This window comes from Xiphophorus couchianus, chromosome 11 (genome assembly GCF_001444195.1).
Source record: "Xiphophorus couchianus chromosome 11, X_couchianus-1.0, whole genome shotgun sequence".
Classification (NCBI taxonomy): domain Eukaryota; kingdom Metazoa; phylum Chordata; class Actinopteri; order Cyprinodontiformes; family Poeciliidae; genus Xiphophorus; species Xiphophorus couchianus.
In genome coordinates, this window is record NC_040238.1 from 29,403,097 (window position 1) to 29,420,353 (window position 17,257).

The 17,257-nt window shown below is 37.9% G+C and overlaps 1 protein-coding gene across 1 annotated transcript in view; it reads right to left on the reverse strand.

Annotated features, from left to right (window-relative positions):
• Positions 1-17,257, reverse strand: part of rxfp2a (relaxin family peptide receptor 2a) — a 96,611-nt gene that overhangs the window by 54,336 nt on the left and 25,018 nt on the right. Inside the window, exons 3-4 of the mRNA XM_028032060.1 lie at positions 3,160-3,240; positions 1,916-2,021 (exon numbers count right to left, since the gene is read on the reverse strand). Coding sequence (XP_027887861.1) covers positions 1,916-2,021; positions 3,160-3,240 — 187 coding nt within the window. The remainder of the gene's footprint in view (positions 1-1,915; positions 2,022-3,159; positions 3,241-17,257) is intronic.

Sequence of the window (17,257 nt, forward strand, 5' to 3'; positions counted from 1 at the left end):
TAAGTATTTAATATCTAGGTGTTTTTATGGGAATGTGAATCTTTCAGATCAATTTGATTAGCAATTTTGATCATATTTCCCATTTTATTGTATCATGTAGTGTGGGGCGCTGGTCTTGTTCTTGACTTGGTCTCAATACACTCTGGTCTTGGTCTTGTCTTGGTCTTGGGTTAAATGGTCTTGACTACAACACTGGTATATAGATACATTTTGTGACAACTGAAGGTAACAGTTACTTGATTGTGCCATGAAATGAAAAATACTAAATATAGCTCCTTTAAATTTTGTTGTCTTTCATTTGTTTCTGTCAAATTTGGTCATCTTAAATGTGCAGCTCTTTGCACAACAACTGTTGATTCAAATGTGGTATATTAATAAATTTAAATGACTTTCACGGAGTCTGAAAAGTCAAACGTTGAAAACCATCTTTTAAAAAGACTCCTGAGTGCTCGTAGACATGAACAGGGTGAAGAAGGCTTAAATTCAATCAAGACACAAGTTAAAACAAGACACATAAGTTAAAATGTCAAGGCCAAGCCAAGAAATATTTTAGAACAGATTTTTCAAAGCATCGAAATACAGATGAGCTGAGAGCCTGGATGAAAGGGTCCACAAATGGACCAAATGTGCAGTTGGTATGAGCTGTTATTATTAAATATGAGCTGGTTTAACCTTTTCAGACTGAAGGCAGACTCAAAGCCTACTCTCAAATCCACCTCCAGTTTTTAGAAAACACTGACCTCAAGGAGTGGTTGAGGAAACAAAAAAACACGACTGTTATGCAGCGCATGCATGAAATTACTTCACTGCATAACAACAACATTAAAGGAAATATTAAATGATATATTCTTCTAGATAAGCCAAAACCTTACTCTTACTTTCTTACATTATTAAGTCGGTTTATTAAAATGTTGTGTTGACTTTGAGCTCTGTAGTTTTCAGTCATAAAATTAATCCTCAAAGAAAAACAAATTGCCTAATAACTGCACTCAGTACACATTGAGGTGAAAATGTGACTCATTCTCATGACTGCTCATTTGTTCAAAGTTCATTCACCTCACAGGACACCGACTCAGCCAATGACAGTCTGAGGGACAAACTGCACTTGGCAGACATAGAAGTGAATGTCTGAGAGAAAAGAAAGGCATCCAGTTTGTCATTGGGAAGATTAATAGAATTATACTACAAATCATATTTACTAACACATAAACAAATAATCATGTTCCCTTGCCCTAACAAAACCAGCCTACCCTGTAAATCTTTATTTTTAAAATTATCTTTAAATTAATTACACTTATGAAGAAGACGTTAAAGTCCCAAAGAAAAATGACCTTCATTTTTGAGCATCCACTTGGTGGAAAAGAAGGGATAATTTAAGAAACCAAATGAATCTAGTTTTACAGTGTGGTGGAAAATGCAGAGACAGTGAGCAAAACAGAATATTTGTTCAAAATTATATTTAGAGCTCTAAAGCAGTAAACACTCTATTTTAAAGAACAGATTGTTGGCGGTTTTCCCCACAAAATATATCACAACTATATATTTAGTTTACAGGGTTTTTATATGTTACCAAGCAGGACTTTTTCATATTCATAAAAACAAATTTATTTGAAAATGTTCAAATTTACTTTGATAAGAAAATTTATTTAATGAAATTAAAAAAGGGTACAGAGACATTCTGTGAGGGGGAAAGAGTCCCTTATAAATGTTGCATTTCTTAATCTCTGTCAGTTTCAACATTTTGAGCAAAGCCACCAGTTATCATGATTACTTGTAAACAGAAAACAAAAATGTGTCTCTTTGAAATCAATGCATCTAGAAACTTTTCATAAAGATTCAGCTCCTGAAACATATAATTCTCTTCAGAATGTGAAGAATTTAAAAACTTCAGCCAGATTAAGAGTGTTGAACTTACAGCCATGTGACATTTGGTGAAACCAGGGGAACATCTTCGAGGTTGACCTCCACACACTTGATGTCTGTTTGGATGCAGTCACAACTTTCCGGGTACTCCTGCAAAACTAGCAGCACATCGAGTATATATGTAATTTGAGAGATTTGCCTATATTTGAACAAATTAAAGACAACAATCAGGTAAGATTTAGATGTGTTTTTCTGTTAATGGCATAACACAGTGGAATGAATTGAATGATGACCTAAAATTAATTCCTTTCTTACTGAGCTTTAAAAGAGCCTTGAACTGTAAAATAATAAAAGCCTATACAATTATGTAATTGTACATATGCACATGTGCACCATATAACCATGTAAGTGATGTATGTGTATGTATGTATAGACATGCATATTTAAATATAAATATGTGTATGTGTACGTATGTATGCATGCACAGGGACAGAAGATACACTTTATTACTGTAGGCTGCCAACTTCATTAACAGGGTATAAGCCTTGGCTTCAGCCTATTCCATTTTTCTTAAATTATGGGTTTGTAAAGTACTTTTTTATTTTGTTTTCTGTGTGTAATGTTGATAACTTACAAAAATAAAGTGAAACTGAAATTGAATCATTCCAAGCATTTTTGACAAACTATGTACACATTTTTAAAAGAAAGGCAATCTTTTAAAATTGAACAAGATCATTTTCATACTGTCTTGCATTTGATCAATACGGTTTTCGACTCAATGTTTTTTGTAGTAGTTTTTGATGCAGTCCATATGAGTAGTGGCCAACATGTGTTAGATGTGTTTGAGGGGCAAGCACCATAAACAAATTATGAGTAATTTGATCCAGAACGTTTGTTTTATGTGTCTGCAGCCAACAGGAGTTTTTTACCCCTGGGCATTGAGTAGGCACCCTCTGCTTGCTGCTAAATGGGGAGATTAGGATCTGCTTGCTGTCAGTCACGCTGAGGCCAAATACAGTGAAGCAAAAGTTACCATTTGACTTTATCTCGACATTTAGTGTCAGTGCTACCTTTATTTTTGAGGAATTTTAGGTTTTAATTGTTTCACAAGCTGCACTGTACTGGGATTTGGAGGTTAGCAGAAGGCTTGCCCAGGGCATTTTGATTGCAGATGGTAAAACTGCAGAACCTGGATCTACAGATTTCTATAGACTTTAAGAAATAATTCCCACCTAAAGAATATTTGACTTGATGCACAAAGAAAACACAAACTGAAACATAATGAGAATTACTTACAACATTCATTGAGAAAAGAAGAAATCGCTGGTTGGTTCTGAAGGGTTTCTCCAATGAAGTCTGCCAAACCAATGTTATCACCTGCAAATCAAATCAAACGACAAGTTGCTGATTTTAAATAGAAGATTTTTAAATCCATTAAAACATTTTTCTCCACCTAATCTGGTTATTTTTTTAAGTGTGTAGGCTGGAACCCTGCAGGAGTTTTTAATAATAAATGTTGTGTATGGTGGAGAATTTACAAGCGCTGAGGAGCCTTCTTAAGATTTTTTTTACTTCTGAATGGATCATAATTCACCTTGCATATAGTGCAGTCTTATATTTAGTTTTATAGAGAATTAATAAAAGAAGTCAATGTTTATGACAAGGCGTTAACTGAGTATTTTGTTTCTCAAGATAAAGTTTTTCCATGTGATTTATAGCCGCCCAATTTTAAGGGGAATTTTGCATAGATTAATCAAAAGCTATTGTAATGAAACAAAAATAAACACTTTCATCTGATCAATCTGAATTTCCTCCTTAATTTTCCATACAGCTTTCAAAGCATCTTATTTAGCAGTAGTTGATCATGTTGGTAGAATTTTCTTGATATGAAAAGAAGAGTAAATTGCTACAAACTGTAGAAGAGTGTCCAAATAAGACTTCTAATGAAAGGCAAATATAATTTAAAATCCACTGAGATGTTAAAAAGATTTAGATTCAGAATGACATTGACGGATTTCAGTTAAAGTTTATAGAACAATCTTGACAGTGAGATAAAACTATGTAAATTTCTTTCTGCATTTAAAAGAAATTTGAAAATCATGGTGATGAATTGAGGTAGCATTGATTAAGCTGATGTTTTTTGTGCATTTCTCCTGTATTTGAAATATGTCAATATAAGTTTATACTTCTTTCTGCTCCTTTTCATTCATGATTTATTTTAGTGAACTATTCATTTTTGAGTCAATAAAATAAAATAAAATTTAATACAGGTCTTAAATAAACTACCTGTAGGATTTTTCTAATAAGTAACTGTTTAATAAGCGCCAGATTTACAATCGGTGGTAATGCAGCTGTTACACATCCTGTTGCCCATCAACCACGTCTTCTACTGCACATCCCTCATGCTGTGTTAAGATTGGAGTGACTGAAAGAGCTAGAAACAGCCTGACATCTTGTGCTGTACCAACATCCAGGAAATCACACTTCTTAAAATGTTAAATCAGCTACAAAATATTTTTGTAACTGATTTAACATTCCCTGTTGTTCCCTGTTTTTCAGGGAAATTAGCATTTTCTGAAAAACATGTTTGTCATAATCCCATTTGTGTCTTTTTCCCAGTTCATGCCCTGTTGTTGCATTCATTCTTGGTACCATGTGATGTAACACTCTGTTTGCGTTTCTGTCCTGACAGCAGCATTATCCATCGCCTGCAGCACTCCAATCTTCCAAATCACTGGTTTTTAAACTTTTTTTTATGAGAAGTGCCGCCTTCTGAAACAAACAAACAAACAAAAAAAGCTCTTTAAAGTACCTCTTTTATGATGGGCAATAAAATACGGCTGTACAAGCTTACCCTGTTCAGCTAGGTACAGTTCAGACATTAAACAGTCGTTACTTTTTTAGCGTTTTCAGTCATTCTTATTTCTAAAGCACTAAAGAATAAAAACAAAAAAATAAAATAAACTGTTATTCAAGTCAAAGAGAAGGCATACACAAAAATTCCCTCTTAAACACATCCTCAGTGGTTTTCCTAATGGTGGACACAATAACAGCTATGAGTTCTTACCACAGTTATTTAAAGTTTTATTCAAATGAAACTAGTAGCAAACAGGCTCTTTCATGGTCAGAACACCAGGAAAGCTTCATGACCTCATGCCATCTTCCACTCATGCCTGAGAAGCTTCAGTCAGATGTTGAACACCTCTTGGGGCAGTGGTGAAGGAGGTAATACGTGTACGGAGACCTCAATCCTTGAAGAGGGCCATTACAGGTTTGAATCCTTGGCTGTTGACATTTGCCACATGTTTTCCTACTCTCTCACAGCCTTGTTTCCTGTCAAGCTATGAAACAGAGGCCACTACAGCCAAAAAACCAAAGGATCCTTTGAAAAGGATTTTTTGTGGTCAACTGGTGTTGAAGCATCTGAAGGATCTCACAGGTCAAACGAGTCGGCAAATGATGAGGCTAGACCTCATCCTGCACCACCACCTCAACTCAGCCAGGATCCTGTTTGTGGGCCTCAGCTCTGCCTTCAACACCATCAACCCAGGCATCCTCCATCAAAAGCTCACAGCGATGGCCTCCACCTGTCAGTGAATCACAAGCTGACTGACCGACGGCTGCATTCGAGACTGGGAAGCATCTTCTCAAGCACAAGAACCACCAGGACAGATGTAGTGATTTCTCTTACCAATAGAATTTACATTTATAGCCAAAGTTCAACCCGAGTCCCACCCAAAATGTGGGCCAAAATTATTTAGTTGAAGATTGGGTCAGCACAGAGAAAACTAAATGAGAATGCACGACACAAAGTTGTATTAATCTGCTTATTATGAAATGGGTAGAGTTATGTAGAATCAACTTTTTTGAGCTTCACATCACGTTCTGATGTTATTCCCTCATCAAAAACATACTCAGAGTGTCGACTTGATTCTTTCTTGCATGTTTGAGAAATCCTTTAATCTCTCATGGCAACCATTCAGCTGTGCAAAATGCCTGGTGGAACCAAGTGCCGCCTCGACAAAACTCCACCTCAAAGCTGCAGTTTCCAAGCTTCCGAACTTCTGCCTGCTCCTAAGAATCATCTTAAAGGGTTAATAGAGGAGCAATGTCATGATGACTTGCTGAAGGTGGAGTGTCGGAAAGAGCAGGAGCTTTTTAAAGAAACAAAATGGCCAATAATTAGGTTTTTAACTATGAAGTAAAATTTATTTTAATTAATATTTTATATGTACAGCATTTTTATAACAACTGAAGGTAACAGTTACTTTGATTGACTGAGCTCTAAAATGTGCCTGGAAAAAACAAAGATTTTCCACTGAATATAAATAACATTCAAATTTCTTAATAAAATCTAAAGGATAGAAGCTTATTTTTTAAAAAGAAAAGACATTTACATTGTTTTATAATCTTTTGAGTTAATGAAGATGTGGATAGAAAATCTTGAATTGTATCTGATTAATATTATGTTAATTCTGCAGGATATCCTTGGTGGTTTAAAAACCTTGATATTGGTAAATGCTCCATATCTGGTTGTTTACAATGTTTAGCAGTCTAGCAAACATCTCTGTGTGGGTATTTCCAGTCTTCCTCTTAGGTTAGAACTAATCAACACACTGACAGAGCCAAGGTAACTTTCCTTTGTTGTCATTTTTTAAGCAGTGTTGTAAGCAGTTATTGTCATTGTACACGATAAAAATCTGTGATCCTGTGGTACTTTTTATGTGCTGTTTCAATCAGACAAACAGGTGTAATGGAAAACCTTGGTGCATCAGCTTTCTCAGAAAGGAGGATAGATTAGATGTGTTACAGCAAGACACAACAGAGGGATCCAAACTTTAAATTAAACACAAAGATTTTATTTTGGCCAGAATAACCCATTTTTATTGTACTGTGAAACTGGTTTCAATTGGATTTGTGACTGGTGTCTGTTTGGGCAGAGTTTCGAACATCCTTGCCTTTGCAGGACACTAAACTAAAGTGTGAGTTAGATTCTGATCCAAGTTTAGTGAGTTTAGTTTGCCATATTCAAAGTTCAGGAAATTTTTCATGATTACGTTTCTTTCATTACCTCGGGTTACAGTGCTTCCCCACCTTTTATGCCGTTCTATCTGAAATCCTGTGTTACAGCCATTATGTCTTCACGGCTGCTCTCAAAAGCAGAATTAGAGATGGTTGTTCATGTTTTCATTTATTCTACCATATTTTCTGGACTACAAGTCACACTGGTAGTTGAAAAGAAAATGAATAAAAATGTCTTTACAGAAGTGCCTTCTTGGTGTCACTGCTATCCGTCTTTCTACCACCCTGGATTTCTGTCAGTTTGTTGAAAAGCAAGCGAACACATTAACATTTTTAAATAAATGCGACTTATATGTATTTTTTCTTCATTTTTTGACGGATGCGCTTGATGTGACTTGCACTCCAGAGCGACAGTCTTCTTTATTATTTTGAAGAAGAAAGATCTCAATTATCTCCAGACAGCTCAAAATGTTGCTGCATAAAAGAAAGCGTATACTTTTCCAATTTTAATCTCTTTACATTGGCTGCTGGTACATTTTGAAATTCCTATTTTTTAATTTCATTTTATCTCTGACTTTCCAGACCCCTACAGCTCTTCTTGTATTCTGAGATATTCCAGTCAAAGGCTTTTATTGGTTCTTCAAAAACTTTTAGGACCAGAGGAGATAAATCTTTCAGAGCAGTGCCTCCCCAGGTTGTGGAATGGTTTCCCTCTATCTGTGTGCAGTCTTATTGATTCTTTTAAGAGGAAGTTGAAGACTCATTTATTCAGAATTGCTTATATGTATTCAGCTTTTATTAGATCTTTTATGCTTTATCATCTGTGTTTTTAATGTTTGTTTTTGTTGTAAAGCATTTGTGATTTTCTGACCAGTGAAAGGTGCTATATAAATAAAATGTATTTATTTACACATAAAAAAAATCCACTGCTATCTAACTGAATGTCTAGATCTGAAAATGTAAATCTCAGGCAACAATATTTTTAGTCCTTCCTTGAAGCTATTAAAACTATATAGAAAGTATTGAGGAAAAGATTTTAAAACTGTTCTTATCAAACTAAAATTAAAGAAAAAAGGAAAGCCTGCGGTGCACACAAGATGTTTTCAGGAAATCCAAGAACAGCGCATGCTTGGAAAATTTAATTTAGCTTGGGCTTTAAGCCTGTAAGGTTTTTCAATTTTATTTGCTCAATGACACAAAAAGCTAAATTGAAAACACACCGTAACTTAAAAATATCCTGCAAAAGTCTGCATACCCTTTTAAGTTTTTCATGTTTTGTCTCTTTACAACCTCAAGCTTGAATGCATTTTATTGGGATTTATGCCATAGACCAATACAGACTAGAGCATAAATGTGAAGCAGATGGAGAATAAACCCAGATCTCCATTTTGCACATAAAAAATGTGAACAGTCGAGTTTGCATTTGTGTTCAGCCCACGAGTTAAGACTTTGTTGAATTGGCTTCAATTGTAATTATAGTTGAAAGTTATTCATTGTGTGTTTCGTTAATCTTCATATAAGGACACTGAAATCTTTGCCCATTCTACTTTGCAACATGGACCAAGCAGCAAGTTTTCTCTGCATGAATAGCTCCATGCCACTGCACCATAGTGTGATATAAGACATCTCCAAATATAATAGCCTACTGTAATTGCTTTTTGCCCAAATCCCAGACATTTTAAAATAATCATACTTCACAAAAGTACTGGGAGCTTTTTTGTGTTATTTCTCAAAGAACAAGGAGGATAGAGTTGGACTTTCACACATGTGGTAAAAAAATTATATTTAAACCGGATGAAGATGGTGTTTGGCTTTTCAACCTTTCATATAAATAACAAAGAACAGGATGGGTTTGAAAACTTATGTCAGTGTATTGTTGAATGTGTTTGGCAGTGGGACCCAGTATAAAAGAAGGACAGGCCACCTGATGAGAAGTAATGCAGCGCAAGACGGCTCTCTGTTTAGATGGAACCACAGGCAGACAAATAAGTGTCATCTTGTTATGGATAAAATGAAAAGAGAAACACCCCACGGGTGAAATAAACAATCTCTTTCATTGCACATGCTATTGAACTAAAAGATGAAAACTAATTAATTGAAAACCAACAATAAATGCTTGAAGTAACAGTAGTTTAAAAGCTGATTTAAGTATCTTAGTAGCATTTAGTTAATAAGAATAAAAAATTATTTGTAAATTAGAGAAAGTGACAGATATTAATATCCATATTCAAATACTAGAAATATGTGCCATCTGTGAAGTGAAATGCACGTTTCTGATATTTTTCCAGAGCAGTAAGGAATTGTTAGGGAAGGTTGGGACCAGACTGATAACTAAAGTGGGTTTAATGGAGAAAGATGTTTGTGGTGCACTGGAATTAGTTTGCACACAAAGCTTTGACTCATATCTGTTATCCATTGGTAAGTAGGGCTTACACTGATCTAAAGGTTACAGTCTGATCTCATAACACAGAGAAATTACTTTTATTTAAAAAAATATGTCTTTGTACACAGTCAAGGAAAATACCTCATTACACTTTATTTCTTTTAGTCTTTGACTCAAATCAAATACATCCTTGTTATTAGTCTTCTGTAGATTAGAAAATAGTAGCTCACTTTTTAGATCAACCTGGCCAAAATGTAACAGTTAAAAACAAAAGAGCAGCAGTCTCATAAAACATTTAAAAAAACATCTTCCTCGGTCAATTTTACATATGAACTCTCCCTTTGCACAGCCTTTTAAATAATTTTGTGTCCATGTGTCCTATTAGATATTTGGGATGCCATGCACTTCACCGTCATTGGGCTTTATAAACATCAGCTGCAGCGCTGGCAGTCCACTATCTGTTTCATCTAGGATAACATCTAACCACAAATAAAAGAAAAGCTGCTGTATTCCATGCATTGCACAAGTTAATTTAGGAACTGAAGCCCCTGAAAAACTACGAAAATCCAGACATTTCCATCAATGAGTGAATCTCCCTGGATGTCCCAGACAGAACATGAAAAGTGAACATGTCTGGGGAGCGGAGGGCATTCAGTCACCCTAACTTGGGTAGATTGGCTTTATTTTAATTGCAAAGCTATGACAATGTGTTTGCACTGTAGTTTGTCCTGTGTGTCAATGTGCTGCCCAGATATGGATGGGTGACCTGTCCAGTTTAATGACAAATGTTAGCATCTATTCTCCAGTGAGGTTAAATTGGTACAGACAGACAAACGGAGCACTGTTCAATCCATCATTTGAAGTTGAAAGCAGTGTGGCATAACTGCCAATCTCCCAAGACATGGAAACCTGTCTAAACTTCAAAACCTGGCCATTAATCAAAGGAGCATCCAAGATTTCCCTAGTAACTCCGGAGGAGCTGCAGAGATCCAAAGCATTAAGCCTTTACAGAATATTGCAATGTAAAGATGAAAGTAATTTGTAGTCTGCCACAAGGCATACAGGGAAACATGTAGAAAAAAAGTGTGCTGGTCAAATGAGATTCAAGTAAAACTTTTTGAGTTACACCCAAATCCCTATATGCATAAGACTGCACAAGGCATTAAAGATGCTATTCCCATGATGTAACATGTTCTTCGCAGCATCATGCTTGTGGCCCTGGAACTGGTCAGGATTGATGGGAGGAAGGAGCTAAACCCAGGGCAATCCTGATAAAAAATAAAATGTTACAAGCTGTAAAAGTCTTGAGCGCAGGACAGAGATTCAGTGTTGAGAAAAGTGTTCCTACACAGACAGCCAGAGATGCTGTTAGAGGATTTGGAACAAAGGGTTTTCACGTGTTAAAGCCCAGATTTAGACATGACTGAGATTCTGACGCAATGTTTGAAAATCATTGTTCACTTCTTTTTTGAAATCCTATTTGGTTTGGAAGCATTTAGGCCCTGATGTTTTCCCTTACACATCATTTCTTTCTTCTGGCTGGTAGCCTCACTGTTATAAAATTTTAAGCTCTCCATTACTGTGTCATCTGTCATTTGACACATATCACATATTGTTCGCAGTTCAATCACAAAGAGACACAAACGTTTAGGGTGCCCTTATTAAATGGGGGTATTATGTAAAATCTATACCTTGAGTCTTGCTTTGATTGTCTCATACATGTTTGAGAAATCTTTGAATCTCCAATTAAACAAGCTTTACAACGTCAATTTACCGGTCCGTCGTGGTGAAGAGAGAGCTGAGCCAAAAAGCGAAGCTCTCGATTTACCGGTCGATCTACGTTCCCACCCTCATCTATGGTCATGAGCTTTGGGTCATGACCGAAAGAACGAGATCGCGGATACAAGCGGCCGAAATGGGTTTTCTCCGTAGGGTGGCTGGGCTCTCCCTTAGAGATAGGGTGAGAAGCTCAGTCATCCGGGAGGGACTCAGAGTAGAGCCGCTGCTCCTTCACATCGAGAGGAGCCAGTTGAGGTGGCTTGGGCATCTGGTCAGGATGCCTCCTGGACGCCTCCCTGGTGAGGTGTTCCGGGCACGTCCCACCGGGAGGAGGCCCCGAGGAAGACCCAGGACACGCTGGAGAGACTATGTCTCTCGGCTGGCCTGGGAACGCCTCGGGATTCCCCCGGAGGAGCTAGAAGAAGTGGCTGGGGAGAGGGAAGTCTGGGCCTCCCTTCTGAAGCTGCTACCCCCGCGACCCGACCTCGGATAAGCGGAAGAAGATGGATGGATGGATGGATGGATGGATGGATGGATGGATGGATGGACAACGTCAATTTTGCCCCCTGAACTTTTTAAATTCTATTTACCTGAATGAGACTGAACTTCCATATAGATTAAACTTCATAGCTTTCCTAAAACGTCTTTCTTTGTCATCTTTTATCCAATGTGATATTTGCAACATCAAAGAACTGCAATGACCACGTACATATAGAACCACCATGTGGGTAGATTTTTTACAATATAAAAATTATGTTACCTCTTTTTCTAGAAAATTATTATCTGGAATAACTAAATTAAACCAAATCAGCTAAGACTTACCTACTGATATATTAACTATGTAATTATTGTATATTTTTAGACTTTACTCCTACCACAGCTTGATGCAGCTATATGACCTGGCCTATTTTCACCTATGACCCTCACACATAACATCAGAATGAGAACACTGAGTTCTAGCCAAAGGAGTCAAGGTTGATCTATAATCTCACGTTGCTGTTCTGTTACTAAAGCTGAGAAGAAATGTGCTTCAAATTCCTGCTTCTGGTACGAAGGTTGAGGATGAAACACATCCGCCTGATTCTTACTGCCATTGAGAGTTGTGAATAAGGATCCAAACAATAAATCAATTTGCGATCTATTGTGGATTAGATTAAAATCAGTTCCATTCGCTTAACTATCAAAGTGCATGTAGTGTGCCCGCTATCCAGAGGAGGGCACCGCTGGTCATCGTTAAGCAGAGCCAGTTGCAAGAGAAATAAACATGGCGGAGACATCCATGAACAGACAAATGAAACTGTCCGAACAGATATTAGTCTCTGTGGATAGATGTTTTTTGTACTCTTCTTGACATCCCCAGGTCATCTTCATTGACTATTTCTTTTTTATCCTTTTTTCCAGATCACCTCTGGACTTTCTTTTATGTGACAACCAGAACTGTACCTTGGCGGGATGTTACCATTATGGTTTGAAGATTTTTACGATTTTGACGTTCAGGATAACAGCTGTCCATTTTTGCCTTGCCTATGTTTGTTGACAATATTTATTTTGCTCAGTCATTGATTCATCAGTTTTTTTGTGCTTTCTTTGTTGTAATTTATGGATTTGGCTCTGTTAGTTTCCCCTCGGTTGCCCCAGTCTTCTAACAACTCACAACTGTGATTCATTAGTCCATTAGACTGACTTAGCTCTTGTTCAAGTCACAACTCTTTCCTGTATTCATGAACTCTTTTGCTTCATTCAGTTTTTGTCTAAACCCCCGATTAATATTGTTTTTACATAACCAGTGTGCCACAGGGTCTCAAAGACCTTAACTTTGGATTTGTTTGTTACTGTTTGGGAGATTTTCATGTTGTCTATTTTTGTTTGTTTCAGAGTGAACCAGTCAGAGTCTCAATTTGAATCTTTTGAAGATAAAGATTAAGTTGATGACAATGATGTCTGACTCTAAAGTCTGATCAACAAATATAAATTATATAAATATCACTACAGATCTAGCTACAAACAGCTGGTCAGCAATTATGAGAAAGGCTTGCCTGCTGATTGAGTGTAATGAGTGTAAATCTTTTGTCAAATGTAAATATAAATATGTTTCTTGATATTGTTTTATTATATTTTGACAGTTAGATATCTCTTTTCCTATTGCTAAAACAATCTGGATGTATTCATTTTTTAAATCTAAATTCACTCCTTTCTTGTCTCAGCTAACTGAACAAAAATATGAGATCTCACATGTCATCGTAAGCCATTAATTTTCTGTACATCCTGTAATACACGATTTAAAACAAATAGAGCTTTCATTTTGTTTGGTGTCACTGTTGCAAATTTTTAAATTAATAGTTAAATAGCTTAGAAACAAAAATAGAAACATAACCTCTTTAAATATCATATTTGTCCTTTTAAATGCTCCTCTGACAGGTTCAAAATGAAATCCATGTTAAAAATGTAAACACTATAAAAGCAGAGACTGTGGACTCATTGTGTAATAGATTAAAGAGTCAGGGCTTGAGTATAATGTCAAAGAGGAACATTTCTGTGTCTAGCCATGAGCAAGGACAGTTTGTTTTTGGAACAGACTGTGTTTCCTTTTATAATCCTTTTTAAATCTTGACTACTTGTGCTTCTGTCCTAATGACCAACCACCTCTTCTCTAACTCTGTTACTTAGTTAGTCATAAGTGCACAAAGTGAATGTTTTTCCTCCCTCTTTCAAAGATAAAATCTCAAAGGTTTTAAATCAGGAGTTACACTCTAAAGTACTGTTCTCCAATTACAAATTCATTATATTTCATTATACTCAAACTACGGCCAAATTAAATCATCTTGAGTCTCACTTTATTTTATGAAACCAGATGTAACCAGATGTAAAAACCCAGCACGAAGATTTTGACAGATCAAAGAGTATAAATGAAAGCAAATTTGAGCAAAATCATCCAACTTTTATCATTACACAGTTGATAAAGTTACCACAGCATGAGCCGTGAGCTGTTGCGATATAATTGGTGTAGTGTTCTCATCAAAAGTGTAACAACTCCGACTAAACACCAAGGTAAACCACAGCAAATTGATGAGAGGGAGACGTGTAGCAAGATTGAACATTTACTGTCGACTTCCACGTATCATAAGCTGGCTGAAAACTGTAAACAGAACAAACAATACAAACTTAGTTATGTGTCCGAAGAAACTTACAGTACATACATAAACTCTCCAATTATATGCAATCCACTATGAATGGTTAAACAAGAATATCCGCCGCCATAACTAAACATTAACATCTTCGTAAAATAATATCTGATACATCTTACACAACATGTATGTTATCAGAAAATAACACTTACAGCATTGCTTCGCCTTAATTTCTCGCGGATGGCACAGGATTAAATGCTGAAGACACAACACATTCAGCCATGCTTGCTGCAGCTCACGGAGAAAACCGGAAATTACCAAACAGGACGTCCGTGGCAGACAACACAGTAATTCTTCAAAATAAAAGCCTTCGCACCTATTGCGATTACAAATAACTTACAATGGCATTAACACAATAACCATAAACTATTAACGAAAAATGCTGTCAAAGCAGCACACTCCCCGTCTGACCTCTGTGAGGTCACCGTGTCGTAGGATCATCAAACATTAGTCCATAGGTCATTCATTAGGCAGAAGCAAAACAACTTCTGTGATAGGTCTAACATATGATTTTGGGTTGCCTTGCTCTGCTGTTGTGACCTCGACCTTTCTTACATATCCATCTTGTCCTGGGAATGTGGCAGTGATCCTTGCCAGTGGCCAACAGTTGCGAGGAACCTGCTTGTCTTTCAGAAGAACTAAGTCACCTATTTCTAGGTTTCTTTTGGGTACTGTCCATTTTGAACGTTGTTGTAAAGATGGCAGGTACTCTCGTCTCCAACGAGTCCAAAGGTGATTTGCCAATGCTTGTACTTGCCTCCACTGCCTTGTAAGCAAGTCTTTATCAGGAAAATTTCCAGGAGGTGGTGGGACTCCAACCTTTTGAGTAAGAAGCATTGCAGGTGACAGGATGAAAGGATTTCCTGGATCTGTAGAAACAGGCATTAAGGGACGGGCATTGATAATGGCAGTAACTTCCGACATTAGAGTACACAGGACTTCGTGAGTCAAGGAGATGTTTTGCTGGAGTAGCATAGCATCCAAAATCCTCCTTGCCACGCCAATCATCCGCTCCCATGAACCCCCCATGTGAGAGGCATGAGGCGGGTTGAATTCCCAGATACATTCCTGATCGGTGAGGTACTTCTGCATTCTTGTGTCCATCTGTAGCTCTTTGCAAGCCCCAATAAAGTTTGTGCCACAATCAGATCTGAGCTGTTTGGCTGGTCCTCTTAATGCAAAAAACCGTCTCAAAGCATTAATGCAGCTAGATGTGTCCAGAGATTCTATTAGTTCAATGTGGACTGCTCTTGATGTCATGCAGCTGAAAAGAATTGCCCATCGTTTTGACTCTGAGTGCCCTCCTCGAGTGCGCCTTGCCGTCACAGACCAGGGCCCAAAAACATCCACGCCCACATAGGTAAAAGGAGGACATACTTTAAGTCGCTCCAGTGGCAAATCTGCCATCTGTTGTTCTTCCATTTTTCCACGTAGTTTACGACAAGTTATACACTTATGGATAAGTGATTTTACCAGAGACTTGCCTCCTAATATCCACAAGCCTCCTGCTCTTATGGCTCCTTCAGTCAGGTGACGACCTTGGTGTTGAACCTGCTCATGGTAATGTCTTGTTAGAAGGAGTGATACATGATCATCCCTAGGTAGGACTACGGGATTCTTTTCGGCAGGTGTCAGATCAGAGAACTTCAGCCTGCCTCCAACACAAATCAGGTCATCTTCTAAGATTGGTCTTAGCTTCTGCAAAGGGCTATTTCCTGGTACGGTTTTCTTAGCCAGTAGAGCTGACCTTTCTTTTGCAAAAGCTGTTTGCACTGCTTTTAGGATGGCTTTTTTAGCTTGAGATGTCTCTTCAGCAGAGCGGGGTAAGTTGCATTTGTGCCAACCTACACACTCAGTCTTGTGGTTGGAACGCTTGAAGGATTTCACCATGTGGATCAAATATGCAACTCCTCTCAACAGGGAGCTAAAAGATGAAAACCGTTTGAAGCGATCTGTAGAAAGAGTAGCGTTTTCTATAACAGTAGAACAGGTCTGAACTTGTGGTCTGATTTCAATGTCCTTTTCTGGCTCAATCAGTTCAAACCTCTGACCTGTACACTGTTTGCCTTCAGGTGATTGATAGAGAAAAGAGGGTCCAGTGAACCACGAAGTCTGTGCTAGCTGGGATGGAGGCACAGACCGTGAGGCATGGTCAGCTGGGTTCTCGTCTGTGCACACGTAGTTCCACTGAGTTGGCCTTGAAGATTGGTGAATGCGCATCACTCTATTGTGGACATAGACATAGAACCGCCTCGACTCATTGCATATGTAGCCAAGGACCACTTTGCTGTCAGTATAGAACTTGACTTCATCTATTTTCACATCCAACTCTTCTTGAATGAGATCTGCCATTTCTACTGCCAAGACCGCAGCACACAGTTCTAGCCTGGGGATTGTAGGCTCAGACTGAGGGGCAAGCTTAGCCTTGGCCATAACAAAACCCATCTCAGTTTGTCCTTCTTCTTGAACTGTTCTCAGGTAGGCTACAGCCCCAATGGCCTTATTTGATGCATCTGAGAACACATGCAATTCAGTATTTACCGCTGTACTGAGTGAGGTCTGCGTGTACATCCGGGGAACATGAAGCTGCTTCAGGTCTTGAAGTGAATCCCTCCAGGATTCCCATTTTAGACGCTTTTCTTCTGGTAGTGGGCTATCCCATTCATTCGGTTCAGTTGCTAGTTCCCTCAGAAGAGCCCTTCCATAGATGGTGACAGGGGCTAGTAACCCCAAGGGGTCAAAAATACTGTTAACAGTAGAGAGAACTCCCCGACGAGTGAACGGCTTGCTTGTAGTAGATGCTGAGAAAGTGAACATGTCAGTCGTAATCTCCCAAAGAAGACCCAAGCTGCGCTGAGTGGGTGTAGCTTCTTGTTCAAGATCGAGATCCTTGGTCCTTGGAGCACGGTCCTCTGGCGGAAAAGCTTCTGTGACTGACTGACTGTTCGACACAAACTTGTGTAGACGGATGTTTGACTCAACCAGTGAGTTTTTCGTCCGGTGCAGGAGGTCAATTGCATCAGCC